Source organism: Malania oleifera, chromosome 2 (assembly GCF_029873635.1).
Source record: "Malania oleifera isolate guangnan ecotype guangnan chromosome 2, ASM2987363v1, whole genome shotgun sequence".
Classification (NCBI taxonomy): domain Eukaryota; kingdom Viridiplantae; phylum Streptophyta; class Magnoliopsida; order Santalales; family Ximeniaceae; genus Malania; species Malania oleifera.
This window is the reverse complement of record NC_080418.1, coordinates 129930140-129948735: the sequence shown is the minus strand read 5'-3', so window position 1 is coordinate 129948735 and position 18596 is coordinate 129930140. Positions and strand designations below refer to the sequence as shown.

Sequence of the window (18596 nt, the reverse complement as noted above, 5' to 3'; positions counted from 1 at the left end):
TCAGAGCCCTTCAAACAGAGCACACAAACATCAAGAGAAAGAGCTTTCAAAGGTCTTCTGATTTGCAATGAGTTGATAGTCTTTATTTTATTAAGCACAATCAACCAAGTGATAGCCTTAATTTTTGAAGGAGTCCTGGCCTTCCAAATTATAGGAAAGAGTGGAAATGAAGAATTAGAACGAATCAAGAATCCAAAAAGAGATTTGCAAGAATACACTCTCAACCGATCCAAGGACCAAGTGTGAATATCCCTCCACAACGACAGATTACTTCCAGCTTATAAGGATAGCGAAGTAGAAAAATCCCCCATCTCCCTCCTCATTAAAAGGTCTCCTAAAATGAAGATTCCAAGAAACCAAAGGGCTACTCAAATCTCCAACAAAAAGAGATATGGCTCTATTTTGCTCAGCACACTAACAAAAGAAATGAGGAAAAGAAGTGGATAAAACTTCATTATCTAGCCAATGGTCTTTCCAAAAGCAGACACGTGACCCCCTCCCCACCACAAGATTAGTGTGAGGGTTGAAGGATAAATCTAATAAATGGACCTCCATCGACTCTCCAAAGAATATCTTAGATTACTATTTGTATCCCACCCATTCTCATCCAACTCAAACTGGCTAATTATTACTCAATGCCAAAGGGAAGATTCTTATAGAGGCAAGCACAACAACCATTTAGCTAAAAAGGCAGTGCTTTTAGACACCAACTTACCTAGACCCAACCCACGCTCCTTTTTCCGGCTTACAAACCTCATCCCATATGACTAAGTGATCCCTATGGTCCCCCAGGATAGACTACAAAAAGTCTCCCATCATTTTCTCCAGTTTACTGGCAATCCCTCTTGGAATCTTAAAAATAGACAAAAAAATAAAGGGAAACACTAGAAAGACAAGCCTGAAATCAAAGTAATTCTACCCTCTAAATAGAAGAGAGAACCCCCCTTCCACCCATCTAATTTTCATCACCCTCTGCATCACTAGATTCCATAACTCCGCTGCTCTAGGATCCCCCCCCCCACTTCAAAGAACCCCTAGATAAGTCAAAGGCCAATCCAGAATGCCATAACCCACTTCCATGGCCATGCTCCCTAGCTCATCGGGAACATTCAAAGCTGCTAATCCACTCCTCCCCACATTAATTTTAAGACCAGACACCTTCTCGTAGGTATGGAGAATACCTAAAATACTAAGAGGACTGTCATCATCAAGGAAAAAAATTGTATCGTTAGCAAACTAGAGACGGGAAACCACCACATCCTCTCTCCCAACTTTTAAGTTTCTAACCAGCCCCCTCTCCACAGCTCTATCCACCATCCTACTCAACATATCCGCTACAAAAACAAATAGAAAATGGGAAGGATCACCTTGACTAATGCCCCTAGAAATGCTAAACCAATATTTGGGTTCACCATTGATGATCACTGAAAACCACACACTAGAAAAACACCAAGGATCTTCTTGGAGCCCTTATCTTTTTGCATTAGTGCTCGATGAACTTACTAAGAATATCCAAAACATGGTCCCACAGTGTATGTTGTTGGCAAATGATAGGTCTTGATTGATTAAACTAGGGTTGGAGTAGAATCTAAATTAGAATTATGGAGAAAAGCTTTAGAATATAGAGGTTTTAGAATAAAAATAATAAAAATTATAATTCAGTCACGGTAGGAGGAATATTAAAGAAAAGATTAAACTTGATGGTCAAGGAATTAATAGCACCAGTAGATTTCGATTCCTCGAATCTATTAAGCAATTTGAATGAGAAATTAAAGATGTGGAGAGTTAAAGATGGTCGGGTAAAATGGAAAGCTTTGGGCATGTTGTGTGATCATTAAATACCCCTAAAATAAAAGAAAATTTTATAGGACAGCTGTAAGAACAACTATGCTATACAATTCAAAATGTTGTGCAGCTAAGAAACAAGATATCCTAAAAGTAAAAGTTTCCAAAATGAAAATACTAAGGTGGATGAATGGCATAACATTAAAAGGCGTAGCACCTCTAGAAGATAAGCTAAGGAAGCAACTATTAAAGCACGCCAAATCATGCACCAACGAGAAGGAGTGAGCTAGTTACTAATAGTGACTATAGAAGGGTGAGGATAGACCTAAAATAACTTGGAATGAGATAATAGGGATTAGACAAATTGTCAAACAAAATTGCTCAAGATCATGTAAATTGACGAAAAAAGATTCATGTAGCCAACCCAACCTGGTGGGGCTTAAACCTTGGTTTGTTGACGTTGTTGTTAGCCTCTATATCTTTGTTAACCCATAACAATTGCCAACATATGTGTGTGTGCGCGCGCGCATGCATGTATGTATAATATATTTGTGCATATAGTCACTTACAAAAAAATATTAAAAGAGAATCTATTGAAAAAAGAGGTAAGTCAACAAAAAATTAAGAGACAAATTTGGTGCCTAAAATCAAGAACTACTCAATTAGTTAAGCTTACAAGTAATAACAAATTCATAAAAAGGCAATAGGATTATTAATTAAGATATTTCTTAAGGAGATATTAGGAGCTTGTAGCACTTTGATTTTTTGTAAGTGCAAGTTATAACTAGAAATGCTTTATTAAGTATATATGTAAGATATGAAAAATGTAAATAGACAATATTTTGGCTTTGCAGATAATATTTACTTACAATTAATAACTTTTCTTCCCCCCCACAAATATTATTTATAAGGTGGCAAACTGTAGTTAGAAATAAATGGATGCATCCATGCAATGTCAAGTACGGTGAAGGTCGATTTCATGAAAAAACAATGTCCTTTCTCATCCTTTTTCTCTTCAATGGCGCGTGCACAAACTGCAAGCCCAACCCTTCCCTATCATGCTTATTAAATATCATACTGATCAAAGATCCTCCATCAAATCCACATGGTACTGCAACTTCTTGGGTAATTTAATTGAGCACAAATTGGAAGGCTACAAAAAGCAGATATTTGTACATGTAAAGATGCGTAAAGATCATTGACAGGTATCAACCAGAAATTTTTACAATGGATATATCCAATCCTGATTGTGTTTGCTTGTGTGTATGCAAATCTTCTAAAACATTCTTTATAGCAGCATTTTACTAACAATTACGCTGCATCTGGGAGCATGGATTTCGGGCTCTGGATTTGGATGTGTGAATTTGGGCAAAACACAATACAATTTTGTATTACATTTTATTAGGGGTGGCAAAACGGGTTCACGGAGCGAGTTAAAAATGGGACGGGTCGTAAACGGGTTGGGTTGATGTTAACGGGTCATAACCATATAAACCCTAACCCGTTTGTTTATTAAACGGCAGGTCACGAGTTACCTATTTAAAAAATAATTATATATTTTAATTTTTTTAAAATTTATTTTTTAAAGAAAAGTACTCCTAATTTTAATTATTAAATCTTTTAAAAAAACGTAAAATGTAAAAAAAAAAATGCAGATGGATGGACTGAGTTGTGAAAGCAGAGAGAGGAAGATTGGGCCCTAATCACATGCATCATCATCTCACTAACTGACCATGTGCAACGGTAGAAACCTCAACAAAATTCCTAACAATAAATTCATGGCATCAAATCACTTCCTGGTCTCACATCAATCCCTTATACTGCTAATGTCTCAGTGGCCGTCAATGTTTTGAAAAAAATAAAATAAATACTCATGCAGTGATGCCATGCCACCAGACTTGAAAACCATATCTGATTTGACTATCTGAAATAAATTGGTGCATCCAGCTACTCACACTTGATGGACCTATATATCTGCCAAACAAAGAACAGCAAGGCACGGAAGCCAACACTCCCAAGCATGAGAAAGAAACCATAGCAGATGCAAGCCATAAGGCCTGAGGATGAGCCAAGACTGAGAGGGAGACTGAGGCCTGAGGGTGAGATCGTGAAAGTGAGAATCGGAGACTGAAGGAGACTGAGAGTGAGAAGGAGGAGACGGCAAGCAGCAACACTGAGGCCTGAGGGTGAGATTGTGAGAGGGAGAGTTGAGATAGTGAGAGCCGAGAGGGACAAAGAGTGAGAGGGAGAAGGATGGCGTGCGGCGACGGCAACAGCGTGGCAGCGTGCTGGTGCTGCAGTGCTGGGCTGCCTGGGGTGCAGCGTGCAGGCAGCGTGCAGTGCTGGGAGCCTAGGCAGAGGGCAGAGGGCCATGGGTGCGGGTAAGGTTGCAAGAGATAAGGGCTTTTTTGGTTAAATGGGTATATATAGGTAAATAAACAGGTCACCTGGCGAGTGACTCAACCCGAACCCGAGTTGACCCATTTATAAATGGGCGGGTCACGAGTTGACCCGTTTATAAACAAGTTGCATTCATAAACCCAACCTGTCTTAACCGGGCGGGTCACGGGTGACCGGTCGAGTCATGACCCGTTTTCCAAACATATCCAAATCTAAGGCCTCTCCCAAACATAGTGTACATGAATTCTATGCAGCTTTCTAACAGAACTGCTGTCAAACCAATAGAGTAAGAGAGGAAATGACAATGATCAAGATACTGTTTAAACAGGATAAAAGACTTGAAATATTTAGATGTCGAACTCTTAGCATACAACCAAGCACAACAATACCCTAATAAAAAGGGCCGTCCGGTGCACAAAGCTCCCCCATATGCAGGGTCCAGGGAATAAACAACAAAAATTATTAAGAGCATGCCTTAGACACATCTAATTACAAGGGCAGAGGCTAGGCCAAAACAGCCTCAGGTGAGGCAACAGGAACCGGCTCAATAAAGTGGAATGAGATGCATCATGTTCTCTTTTTTTCTAGTGATTTGGGGTGCATCCTACCTTTCAGTAGTCACAAGTGATTTTTTGTTTTCATTTAATTTTTCTTTTAGTTGTTTAAGTAAATATTGTATATTCTTCCATTCAAGATTTTACATGTTCAGGAAACCTAAATTCAATTAAAGTACTTCAAAAATCACACATCCAACACAGAAAATATTCAATCCGTCATTTCAATAACAAAATTAGAAAAGATAAGGACAATCTGGCACTCTGAATTTAAAGCTAAGGAGCATCCCCTCAAAATCAATACAGAAAATTGTTGTATTAAAAAAATTTTGATTAAAATTCTGAGAAATTTTATCAAAAAATAGTTCTAAAACCATCAGATGAATATGAGACATCCCTTCGTAACTTCTAGCCTTGATCAACCATATAGTTGACTTTTTTCTAAATTGACCCAAAAACTTTCTAAATACCTATAAACTGTGAAACTAAGTCAAATCAAACAATTTAATTTCAATCCAAAAAAAAAGCATGCAATTAAAATTTAAGGCACTAGTGATCATTTGCATTAATTTAATTGATTGAGCCATGCCAAAATTTATCGTAATAGAGAGTTTACATATAAATATAAGGGATATTTTTTGCTCTGGTGCTTCCCTGGTGCAAAGTCTTGGGAGGAGGAGGAAGAGGAGGAGGAGGAGGAGGAGGAAAACAAATTTATGGAGAGAGACAGTTTTGGCATTTTTTGGACACTCTGCACGGAAAGGAATGCAAGGATCTTCAATGGCAAAACAAATTCCGTGCATTTTCATCTAGACAAAGTTACTTTCAGGGCTTCCTTCCAGCCTAATTGTTTTTCTGTCAAGGAATGTTGTTGTCGGATCTTTAGAGGGATGGGAAAAGGGCTTTGTTGCAACTGTTTCATTTGTTTCTTTGCTTGCTTGCATATTAGGAGGATCTCTGAAGGATTTTTGAGAAGAAGAATAACCATTCTTATTATTTCAAGAGACACGCAGCAAATCAAATCAGCACAAAATCAGCAAATCAAATCACCACAAAATCAGCAAATAAAATCAGCAGATCTCTAGGCTAGAAAACAGGAAACTGAGACTACTAAAAACTGAAATAGTAATTTCAGATTTTAAAAAATAGAATTTCCTAATTTATTCCCTAGAAATCTGACACCCCCCCCCCCCTCTCTCAAGTTGGAGCGTAGATATCTATCATGCCCAACTTGCTTACAAAGAGCTCAAAACTAGGTCTGAAAAGTCCTTTGGTGAAGATATCGGTTATTTGTTGAGTAGTAGGAACAAAAGGCATGCAAACAGCTCCCCTATCAATCTTCTCTTTTATGAAGTGTCTGCCAATCTCTACATGCTTCGTGCGATCATGGTACTAGGTTTTGAGCAATACTTATGGCAGCTTTGTTGTCACAATACAACTTCATTGGCATGTTCACCAGCATCCGCAGCTCTTCAAGAATTCTCTTCAGCCATAGCATCTCACAAACTCCGTTAGCCATAGCCCTATATTTTGCCTCGGCACTGCTCCTTGCAACCAAATTCTGTTTCTTGCTTCGCCACCTGACGTGGATCTCCTGTCAATAACTAAGTCTGCCCAATCTGCATCAGTGTATGCCTCTATCTTCTGCTGTGTGGTCTTATGGAAGAGTAAACCCTTACCTGGTGTACTTTTCAAGTATCTGAGAATCCAATTAAACTACTTCAACATGTTTATCGTAGGGTGAATGCATAAACTAGCTTACCAAACTCACAGCAAAAGCAATATCGAGTCGTGTATGTGATAAGTAAACTTTCCCACCAAATTTTGATACTGAGTTGTATTCACTGGATCACCTTCCTTGTCATCTCCAAGTTTCTAATTGGGATCTATTGGAGTGTCTGCTGGCCTACAACCGCTCATCCCAGTCTCCTTAAGGAGATCAAGGACATACTTCCGTTGGGAGACAACAATCCCTTTCTTCGGCCAAGCAACCTCCATTCCAAGGAAATACCTCAGAGATCCTAAGTCCTTGATCTCAAATGTTGATGAGAGGGAAGTCTTCAATCAGTTCATCTCATGTACATCATCTCCAATGAGAATTATATCGTCTACATACACAATCAGTATCGCTATCTTCCCATCCTGTGAATGTCTTATAAACATCATATGATCACCTTGCCCTTGAGTATACCCCTAACTTTTAACAAAATGAGTGAATTTCTCAAACCATGCACTTGTTGACTATTTTCACCCATCTAAGGATTAAGGACTTCTTCTGTTTACACACCTTTGTGCCAAACTTTTCACCAAATCCTGGAGCTCTTAACAAAATGAGTGAATTTCTCAAACCATGCACTTGTTGACTATTTTCACCCATCTAAGGATTAAGGACTTCTTCTGTTTACACACCTTTGTGCCAAACTTTTCACCAAATCCTGGAGGTGCATCCATGAACACTTCTTCCTCCAGGTTTCTATTAAGAAACGCATTTTTTACGTCCAACAGTTGCAAAGGCCAATCACGATTAGCAGCTAGTGACAAAAGAACTCTTACAGAGTTTAGCTTGCGACTGGGGCGAATGTCTCCAAGTAATCAATGCCATAGGTCTGAATGAAACCCTTGGCAACCAATTGAGCTTTATACCATTCTAGAGAACCATCAGATTTATACTTGACTGTAAACACCCATTTGCACCCTACAGTTGTCTTTCCTCTTGGTAGATCAACTAACTCCCACGTGCCATTGTTTTCAAGAGCTTTCATCTCCTCAAGACACCCTGCTTCCACTCAAGAACTTTCAGAACATCGTGCACAGTATTAGGAATCTCCATACAAAACAATTGTGAGGTAAAAGCACGAAAAACAGGTGAGAGATTTTCATATGACACATAATTGGACAATGGATGTTGGGTGCAAGACCTCACACCCTTCCGGACAACAATGGGAAGTTCAGAATCATCGAACTCAGGATTGGAACCAAACTCCGGTTTAGAACTAAAGGACTAAGAACTCGAAGATGAAATGGGCTGAACGTGAGGTAGAGGCTCGGTGAGAACATTACCTAGAGGGTTTACAGATTCCGGACAATGTAAAGGATTGGAAGACCATTTCTTTCGAGTTGTCCTCTGTCGCGAGTAGACAATGTCAAATGGTACCAACGATGTTCCTTTGTTAGTCATTATAGGATCATGACCATCATGAGATGGCACTGTAGGAAGACCTGCCTTTTCAGTATCTAAAAAACTTGACTCACTTTCTCCTGGTATAATAAAGCTTGGGTTTCCAAGTTGAATAATCAAAGTTGGAGAAGGATCATTTTGCGAGTCTTCAATTTGGAAAAAATCATGAAACACAGCTGAATCTTTGTTTTGATTCTTCCCCCCCCCCCCCCCCTTTTTTTCTAAAGATGAGGCGTAAAATAGGGATGTAATTCAAAGAATGTAAAATCCATGATAACAGACATTTTTTTAGAAATGGGATGAAAACATTTATACCCCTTTTGAGTGAGAGCATAACCAACAAACACACATTTTGTGGCTCAGGGTTCAAGTTTTCCTCGATTATGACTATGAATATGAACAAAAGCGGTACAACCAAATATCTTTAGTGGTAAAGACGAAGACAACCGATTTGTTGGATAATACTTATAAAAAACATCAAAAGGTGTTTCAAAGTTTAAAACCTTATTAGGCTTTCTATTTATGACATATGTAGCAGTAAGAACGGCTTCACCCCAAAGATATTTAGGTACTTGATTGGTAAAAAGCAATGTCCGAGCTACTTCCAATAAGTGTTTGTTTTTTCTTTCAACCAAACCATTTTTTTGTGGGGTGTCAACACAAGAACTTTGATGAACAATTCCTTTTTCAAGAAAAAATTGACCCAAAATGTTTTTGAAATATTCTTGACCATTATCACTCCACAATATTTGAATATTTTTTTGAAATTGTGTTTGCACCATGGTGTAAAAATTTTGGAAAATTTTTTCCACTTCAGATTTTTCCTTTATCAAATAAACCCAACTTAACCTCGTGTGATCATCAATAAAGGTCACAAACCATTTTTTGCCAAAATACGTAGATGTTCTACATAGGCCCCAGATATCACTGTGAATCATAGTAAATGGTATAGTTGGTTTGTAGGGTTGGGTGGAAAAGGATGCACGATGATGTTTAACAAGCTGACAAACTTCACAATAAAAAGAAGATGGACTTTTATTCCGAAATAAATTGGGAAACAAGCATTTTAAATGTTGAAAACTAGGATGGCCTAACCTATAATGCCATAACATGATATCATTATCTTTGAAAACAGAAACAGAATTTAAGCAAGTAATTTGACATTGTCTACTCAAGTTAGGTCCATCGTCAAAATAATAGAGTCCATCTTTTTCCTTAGCACCATCAATTCTCCTCCCCATGGTCAATTGCTAAAACTCACAATAAGAAGAGTAGAAATTAGCTTGACATTGATTATCAGAGGTAATTTTACTTATGGGCAACAAATTGCAAGACAAATTTGGAACGTGGAGCACATCATAGAGAGTTAACAACGAAGTGAGTTTGATAGTTCCTATCCCGGCAATTACCAAGAGTGAACCATCAGCAATTTTGACCTTTTTATTGCCTGCACACGGACTATAGGATGAGAACAATTTGGAGCAACCAGTCATATGATCAGTTGCGCCAGAATCAATTATCCACAAATGAAAAAAAATTAGGAATAACACCTAAAAACGTAGTAGCAAGAGAGTTACCCTTCTGTACCAAAGAACAAGACGGAATTAAGGACAGTTTTAAGAGATTGAAACAATTTGTACAAGTACTCTAATTGCTCCTTGTTAAAGGGGACTGCATCTGAGTTGGTAGAAGGCTCTTGAGTCTCTTCAGCAGTGGCTTGGTAGGTGTTATTGTCTCATTTGGATTTTGGCTCCCAATTTGCCGGTTTACCATGAAGCTTCCAACACGTCTCCTTTGTATGCCATGGTTTTTTGCAATGCTCGCACCATGGTTTCTTACGCCCATCGTTGTCAGAATTAACACCTCTTGACACGAGCAGAGCTCTGAGGTTCCAAGTTAAAACCAGATTTGGTGTTGTGCAGCATGATTTTTCTCCTTGACTCCTCACGTCTAACTTCAGAAAAAACTTCCCGAATATAGGTTAATGGCTTCCTGCCGAGAATGTGGCCTCAGACCTCGTCCAAACTCTGATTAACGCCGGCTAAAAACATGTAAACCCTGTCATTTTCCTCTCTCTTCTTGTGGCGAGTGTGGTCATTCGAATTCTCCCAAACATCATCATTACACTGATCAAGTTCCTGCCATAACGTTACCAATTCGTTGTAATAAGTAGTAATGTCACAATCATTCTGTTTGGATCTCCAGAGTCGAGTTTTCAACTCAAATATTTGAGAAGAATTCTCCAGGTCCGAATAAAGATCTCGAACGGCCTCCCAGACGTCTTTAGCAGTGGGAAGAAATAGGTGAGGTTTTCCAATGGCAGGTTCCATGGAATTAATGAGCCAAGCAATAATAAGAGAATTTTCGGAATGCCATTTTTTTAGATCGGGGTCACCAGCAGCAGGTTTCGATATTTCATCAGTCAAATGCCCTATTTTGCCTCTGCCATCGATCGCCAATTTTACGGACTGAGCCCACTCGAGATAGCTCTGCCCATTGAGTTTTGTAACCGTGAGATAAAGGGCTGAATTCTGTGAATAGCAATCAGCAGATACAGACCTGGGAGGGATAGTGGGATTGGGCAGAATAGTTTCGGAAGTACCAGAAGAGGCGGTAGGATTTCTTTGGGCACCGGTCATCGCCAACTTATACGACATCATCAGAAGAAAGAACACAATAGATAAAGAGTGTGGCTCTAATACCATGAAGGATTTTTGAGAAGAAGAATAACCATTCTTATTATTTCAAAAGACACGATTACAAGATAAATAGTAGAGGAAGGCCACCAAATTAGGAAGGCCACAAAATCATCAAATCAAATCGGCACAAAATCAGCAAATCAAATCACCACAAAATCAGCAAATAAAATCAGCAGATCTCTAGGCTAGAAAACAGGAAACTGAAACTACTAGTAACTGAACTGTAATTTCAGAATTTAAAAAATAGAATTTCCTAATTTATTCCCTAGAAATCTGACAATCTCTTATCCTCCTTTCTGTGTAATTCTCTTTTCTATTCATTAATGAATTTTTTTTTTCTATAAAATAAATATAAGGGATAATTTGCTAATAATTTCAAATCTTATTACATGAGCACCTTATACAGGTTTTTCAATAAATGTGCACCCCATCTTTGCCAAGCACACACCTGCCCCTTGCACCAAGTCCTCAGGTACCTCTTGCACCTAGCGCAACTTGCACTTCTAACAGCTAAGAGAGAGAGAGAGATTATTCTCAACAACATCCACAACAGTAATCTAATATTATATCTATATAAGAAAGCACAGCTAATAACAGACTTAAATCAAACTGTAAACTAATCAGATTACAGTATGGCCTTTATGTGACCAGTGGGGAAAATAACTAAATAAGTAAAGACTGAATACCTTGTTTAGGAATTCCTTTCGTAATGTACCCTCTTTTGATCCAAAACCAGCTGCAATCAACACTTGACGCAGTATTTCCGTCCATGTTAGAGGATTTAAAAATTTATTCCAGATTTTCACGACAAACTCTTGACGTTCAACCTGCCAAATCATAAATTACATTGATTAAACAATTAAAAACTTTACCAAGTACCAGAAAAACCATAATGTCTTGAACTCCTGTCCTACCGATGTATGCTAATCAAAATTCCAGTTTCTTCCAAAAAACTACCAAATTCAACAAAATCTTTGCCTATAAAAAAATAAAAACAAAAACAGAAATGGACCTTCTAAGCTGCGCTGTACTTGTAACAATAATTAAATTTAACAAAAAAGCATATCTTAAGCAGCATGCATCACAGTCAACAGGGAAATATCAATTATTGAAAGAGATTTTCAACCTCATGCACCATAGTCAACAGGGAAATATTAATTATTGAAAGAGATACTCAACCTCATTCCCCAATTGCAATAACTTTAAAACGTTGTTTTAAAACCCAGACCGGTGGCCAACCTGGTAAAGCTACTGGGTTGGTCCAACAGGTCGAACCCGTGGTTAAACCAGTTAAATATATATATCATGAAGAAATGATAATAATAATAATATTATGATTAATATTAAAAGTCAAACTATTATTTAATATAGTGCTAGAGGATTTAATTTAATTAAAATTTACTAAAGGCTAGAAAACTTTGATCAATTCATATTTCATAATATTAGATAAGCACAAGAGAGAATTTGATTCCCTAGATTTTCTTTATGATTAAAAAAAATACATAAGGGTTTGTATATATAAAGTCCAAATAGATGTGGTTGTCTTGTCTATATATTATTTGTTCAAATTGTTAATATGAGCGTAATTGCTCTGCTGGCAAAACCACTCCTCATTAACATAGGGGACCTGAGATCCTCTACCCTTCAAATTTACATTTTTTTCTGTATTTATGAGAAAAGCACAGAGTAATTGGTTCAACCCAACTCACTGATTTGGCCAGATTAAGCCGAGTTCCTGAGTCTGGACAAGTTGACTCCAGTTCTTGGAATTTCCAGTTTCATACAATTGCCCAGACTGGTAAGTGGATGAATTCCAGCCAACCAAGTCAGGCTGGACGGTCCAGTCCAGGTTTTAAAACCTTGCTTTAACAGAATGACAAGCCTTTAAAACAGCAAACAGCAAGCTTGTGGCGTACTTTCCTCAAATATGTAAGAAGTTGATACCTTCCAAATAGCCAACATTAAGAAGGGAAGATTAATAAAATCAAAGGGAATTTTAAAAATGATTAAGATATTGGTCATTGATGAAGATTGATAAAGATATAATTCAATTATTTATTAAATTAATTATATTTTTGTCAATAATTAATAAATTTACCAAGGGCTATATAGTCATAGTGATCCTCCTATTCCACTATTTCCGGCATGAGGACGTGAAAAGAAGATTACATCAACTTGTTCCGATCTAGGATAATAAACATAACAGGAAAATCCACTCAATCCCAACATATCTAGAAATCAACTCCAAATCATGAAGTGACAAATGAAAATAACACCTGCCATCTTATTTTGATCTCCGCACAGCATTCACCACCTTTTCAATTCCAATGAGGAACAACTCTCACAAGTGGAACATCCAACAAACTTCCCCTCACTCATGAGTCTCTAGAACACCATTTTTCCATTTACAAACGATAATTTTATTTCACATTTTTTATCCAATGTGAAGGAGCAGGTGGATAGAAACTTTAAATTAAAAGTACTTGCAATAATAAAGATTTGTATAGAAGGCAAACTCGAGCAGAAACACTGCCAAGGGATCCAAAACTTAAAACATTAGTTGTAGACAAATCAGAATCAAGGGGACATAAGAGGACAACGCGCATGAAATTAGAGGTGTGAATGAAATGTATAAAGTTACTCCAGAGTATCTAATTGAAAATTCTATAAATAATTTTTTTTGGAAAATCGAATTTTTTCAATTTTATGCTCTCCATTAATACTCCCAACATTTATGAAATCAATGAACTTTTCAACAGCTGTCGAAATGCCAAATATATATAGACTTGAGAGGGGGAGAGAGACAGAGAGAGAGAGAGAGAGAGAGTCAAGAGGTTCTTTCACCATTGGTGTGTTTGGACTTTGGAGCCCAAGCACCACTCTGCCAGTTTGCCCACTCTTTGTAAATTTTTTTTTTTTTTTTACAATTTCTTGATGAGCCATGCCCATCACCCACACCAGGCATAACTGCAAGCAGTGTATTATTACTAGAAAAAAACAAAAAACAAAACATAACAAAACAAAAAAAAACATATTGCAGGCTGGCATCATTGACAGCTCTAGGCTTTCGGCTTGCCTGCCCATGTATGATTTTTCATTGTAGACAAATGACGACACCTCATTTATTTCTATGTTCCTTGAATTTTTTTATTTTTTTGTTGCTGCACCTCAATATTTGTCATCCAGAAGAAAAAACATGCCCAAATATATTTTTTTATTTTTATATTAATTAATTAACACATCATATTGCCATCAGTACCTGCATCCATGTATGTATCAAGTATCAACACTTCCTAATTGCAAGATGAGGTCTGCTGGTGTGGGAGAGAAGGTCAAACGTTCCACTTTCTTTCCTTAGAGTTCCCAACTGTCTATGACAGATAATTTTGGCAATTACAGTCTTTCTTTAAGCTTGTTTGAATTGTTAAATTTTAGAACTGGAATTTTTCAATTTAAAATTAAATTAATCTAAAATGAGAACCAATTGCAGGCTATCAATGTCAAATTTACTGTTTTATTACATTTGAGGAGTCCATAATTTTTTTTATCAATGTTTAAAGCTTCTTTAGTCATTATCTATTTATGAATCCCATTTTCTTTTTTCTGTGTGTTTCATTTTTGTTTTTTTTTTTGGGGGAGGGGGGGGGGGGAGAGGTTGGTGGAGGAAAAAGGTAGCAGAACTTGTAGACTCCGACAGAATTGGAACGGAATGTGATTTTTGAAGCTTAAACAAGAAGAAAAATCGAGACTATTATGCTGTGAAAAGTAACATGAGACTAACTCGTCAATCTGTTCTGACATTTTGAAGGCCACCTGTAACAAGAGGACTTGCTTTTACAGAGAAAATTTATTGAGAGAAGAGATATGTACAAAAGGAAGACAAGATATCCTCCAACCAAAAACAAAAAAATAAATAAATGAAAAGGAGAAAAAACTATTTTAAAAATATGACAATAAAGCCAAGCTAACAAATTCATCCAATCCTGCTGGAAACTCGATGAGTATATTCAACTAAAACTGCTGAATGAATATTAGCTCGCACTTGATACCACTTATAAGTACTGAAGTCACTTATCACCTATTGGTAGCTCCAGTAAGTAAACAGTGTTTGGTTCATTATAGGACAAGTTCTTAAAACCCTAAGCATTTACCAAAGACCTCGTGAATAAAAGGTTTTTAATTAGTAGGGAGACACTAGTGGGCCACTTATATTATGTATTGTACTACTGTATTTATAGAGTAAAACAATAATGCATTTTATTATATAAGACAAAAATATCACATAATATTATAACATTGATAATAATTTAATTATGGTATAATTATTATGTTATATGAAATATTAGTATAAATTTTACACTATATTAATATTATTATGATATTATTTTAAAAGGGCCAAAATGTGAATTTGATTGTGATAGTGGTTTATTGTTGGATAAGATTCACGAAAAACTGGCTCCGAATGTGTTGCGGGATATATGGGTGATGGAGAGAATTTGGTTGTAAGTAATCGGTGTAAGGATGGGGTACTACCTATTCCTATGAAGAAGATTTGTGAGCGGAATGTTGCTGTGAGTAATCATTGCAAGGAAGGGATACCACCTACTGCTATGGAGAAGATTAGTGAACAGGATGCTGTTGCTCAAAATCTTTGGATAGAATAGGATTGTGAATGGCTGATCATGGAGAGAATGAAGTTCAATTGGATGGAGATAAAAGTAAACCAAATAAAGGTCGTATGGAATTAGCAACTCTTCAAAGCTCTATCAATTATAAAGGGAAGGATTTTTTTTATTTTTTTACCAGCAAAGAAATAAAATATTATAAAGAAGCCTGGGCATCAAGGAGACCCTGGTCAAGTATGGCAAAAACAAGGACCAATACAACCGTCAATGTAGTAAATCAAGGAAATCAAGGATTACACAAATGTCCCTCCTAGGCGTCCCACCATGCCAATTAGTGATCATAGATATCCAATTTTCCATGACAGCATGAGAAGAAACGGTTCCATCGAAACCCCTCCTATTCCTTTCCTTCTGCACAGCCCAATTAGTGATCATAGATATCCAATTTTCCATGACAGCATGAGAAGAAACCGTTCCATCGAAACCCCTCCTATTCCTTTCCTTCTACACAGCCCAAAAAATAGCAAAGGGGATTTAGGAAAGAACCCTACTTCTGACCTTGTTGGACGGAATCCCTTTCCAGGCCCAAATCTCACCCTCAACCAAAGTTGCAGTAATGCACTTCTGTTGGACCATGGAAATGGCCAAAGCTCCAGAGGTTCCTGTCCAAGGACAACGAAGAAGAATGTGTTCCACCAGTTCCACTTTCTCAAGGCACATAAAATACCTAGTCACAAGAGACAAGCCCTTTTCTGAAGGTAATCATAAGTGAGGAAAAAATATCTCCGAAGGGGCTGCCGTTTTCCAAATGATCTTCCAAGGAAAATTGCTGTCACACTCTGCCAGGCAACTATGGTGTCTAACAAGACTTGACCGTGAAATTCCATTTTTGCTCAAGGGCCACATGGGCTTATTGGAGGTTGCTTAGCACTGACTATTGTAAAGGCTACAATAAAATTTTATCAGAGCATTAATCTCCCAATCTAAAACATTTCTGATCAAGGGAATGTTCCAGGTGCTCGTAAACAATTGTGGATAGACGGGCATAAAGCGCTTAGCTGAGATAGATGGGGGCATAAAAGGTAACTAACATTCACCACTCCAAATGCCATGTCAAAAAAATACATTATCCCTATTTCTCAAGCAAAAATGAATGTGAAAGAAAAATTCTGCCACCCATTCCTGATGAATTTCTAAACATTTCTATCATAGCCTTTGGGCACCTCTTTAAAGGCCAAACCGTTATGATGAATGCCATATTTAGTAGCAATAACTTCCCTCAAAAATAATTTGTCTCAGATATGAACCTCCAAAGAAGCTTCCCAAAGAGTGCCTTGTTAAAAGTGAGAATGGATCTAAGGTCAAGCCATCTCTTTTGCGTGGGTTGTTTAACAAACTCCCATCTTACAAGACGATATTTGAGTTCCTCTACCATGTCCCCAAAGAAATCTTCTTTGAATGCCTTCCAATGTTTTGGCAACTGCACTAGGGATGGGAAACAGAGACAAAAAACAAAAAAAGAGGTTAGCTAAGGTACTTTTAATCAGTGTGAGTTTGCCAACCCTTGAAGAGATAATTCCTTTTCCAAACAGCCTGTCTCCTTTCAAATCTACCAACTATAGGACCCCAAACTCCCTTATCTTTGAACTTGGCTCCCAATGGGAGAGCCTAAAATGCCTGCTAGTAAGGATCCACAATCACAAGGTCCCGTAGGAATGATATCAATTTTGCCTAAATTCACCTTTAAACCCGCGACTTCTTCCAAGCAAAGTAGGATCCATCTAAGGTTAAAATTTTGCTCAGGTTCATCCTCACAGAAAATGATAGAATCATTTGCAAAAGAAGATGGGAAACTACCAAATTTTTGTTGTTCCTTCCGATGCCAAGCCCCTTGAGCAGGCCACCTTAATTGGCTTTGATTATCATATGGCTCAAAACTTCCATAACCAAGATAAATGCAAGGTGGGGGAGGGGGTCACCTTGCCTCAAACCGTGCAAAGATCTGAAAATGCCGTACGGCAACCACTAATGAAGGGAAGTGTTTAAAGAGAAGTTTTCTTAATTAGGTTTTCTTTGATTTTTATTTTTTTATTTTATTTTTCTAGGTTTTTTATTTCTGTTTGTTTTTTCCAGCTTTGAGGCATCTTGTCTTCCCTTAGTTCATAATTTTTTCTATTCTCTTTCTTAATATATTCTTTTATGATCAAAAAAAGGGCTAAAATATGTCATATATTTATTACGTTATAATAATTATAAATTTATAATAACTAGTAAATATGTCATGTATGTTGCACAAGATTGCATGCGAATAATAGTGTAAAATATTTTTATAATTCTTAATAAAGTTTTAATATGTTTTTAAAACAAATCAGTACCATACTGTCATAATTTAGTTTAAAAATATTAAAGAATGAATGCTCAAAATTATTTATAAAAAATATAATTTATTTAAAACTATAAAATACATAAACATGAGAATCATGAGATACTATCATGACACAACATGGATTTAGGGACATTAAAATTTTTTAAAACATGAGATATGATATGACAAGAATGCTCTAATGAAAATTATGCAAAATATATAATTTTAATAAATACATATATCTTCCATTCTTTTTATTTTTCAAAGAATCTCAATATATGGCTTCTTCCAAAAAAAATATTAATACATTTACTGCAATTTCTAAATTGTGATTTGCTACCTAAAATCTTCATACTTTTTAGCTTACTTAGGATCAATTAATGAGTTTTTAAAATTTTAAATAAATTCAAAATTTATCATTTAGAGGGTACTTTTCAGCCCATAATTTATCATTTAGACATTAATTTCTAGACATTCTAAATGTAAGTTTATCTAACTTTCCTTTAGGAATGTTTGTCTTACTTCTAAAAGATAAGGATGCTTTATCCACAAAATTATTTACACTATTCATACTTCTGCACGTATAATCATACTTTGTCCACAAAATTATCTACATTATAGTATTGATAACTTATGTTACAATGTAAATAATACTGCATATTATAATGTTATAATATTTTTACATAATATCTTTCTAATATTATTATAAATATGGTATGATTATAGGATGATGATTGTTATTATTTTTTTTTATTATTATGACAATATTATTACTTTAATAGTTAAATCAATACTTATATTCTAACATAACAACACACCACTTTTAAGTTTTAACTTTCGAAGTGTAATCCAAAAGCACTTAATAACATTACTTTTATAAGGTACTTTTATCTAGTTCAGTACTTAAGTGGTGTCAAGCGCAAGTGGTATCAAGCGAGATGATCCACAGATGCAAATAGATCACTCACTCAGCATAAGCAAATAAGTTAT

At 36.5% G+C, this 18596-nt stretch overlaps 1 protein-coding gene across 4 annotated transcripts in view; it reads right to left on the bottom strand.

Moving 5' to 3' along the window:
- The window catches only part of LOC131149131 (homeobox-DDT domain protein RLT3), a 39606-nt gene that overhangs the window by 13985 nt on the left and 7025 nt on the right, over positions 1-18596 (bottom strand). For all 4 annotated transcript variants that reach the window (XR_009135138.1, XR_009135137.1, XM_058099250.1 and 1 more), the window contains exon 9: positions 11303-11443. Coding sequence is in view for 2 of the 4 variants with exons in the window: in XM_058099250.1 (XP_057955233.1) it covers positions 11303-11443 (141 nt within the window). In the remaining 2 variants the exon portion in view is untranslated. The remainder of the gene's footprint in view (positions 1-11302; positions 11444-18596) is intronic.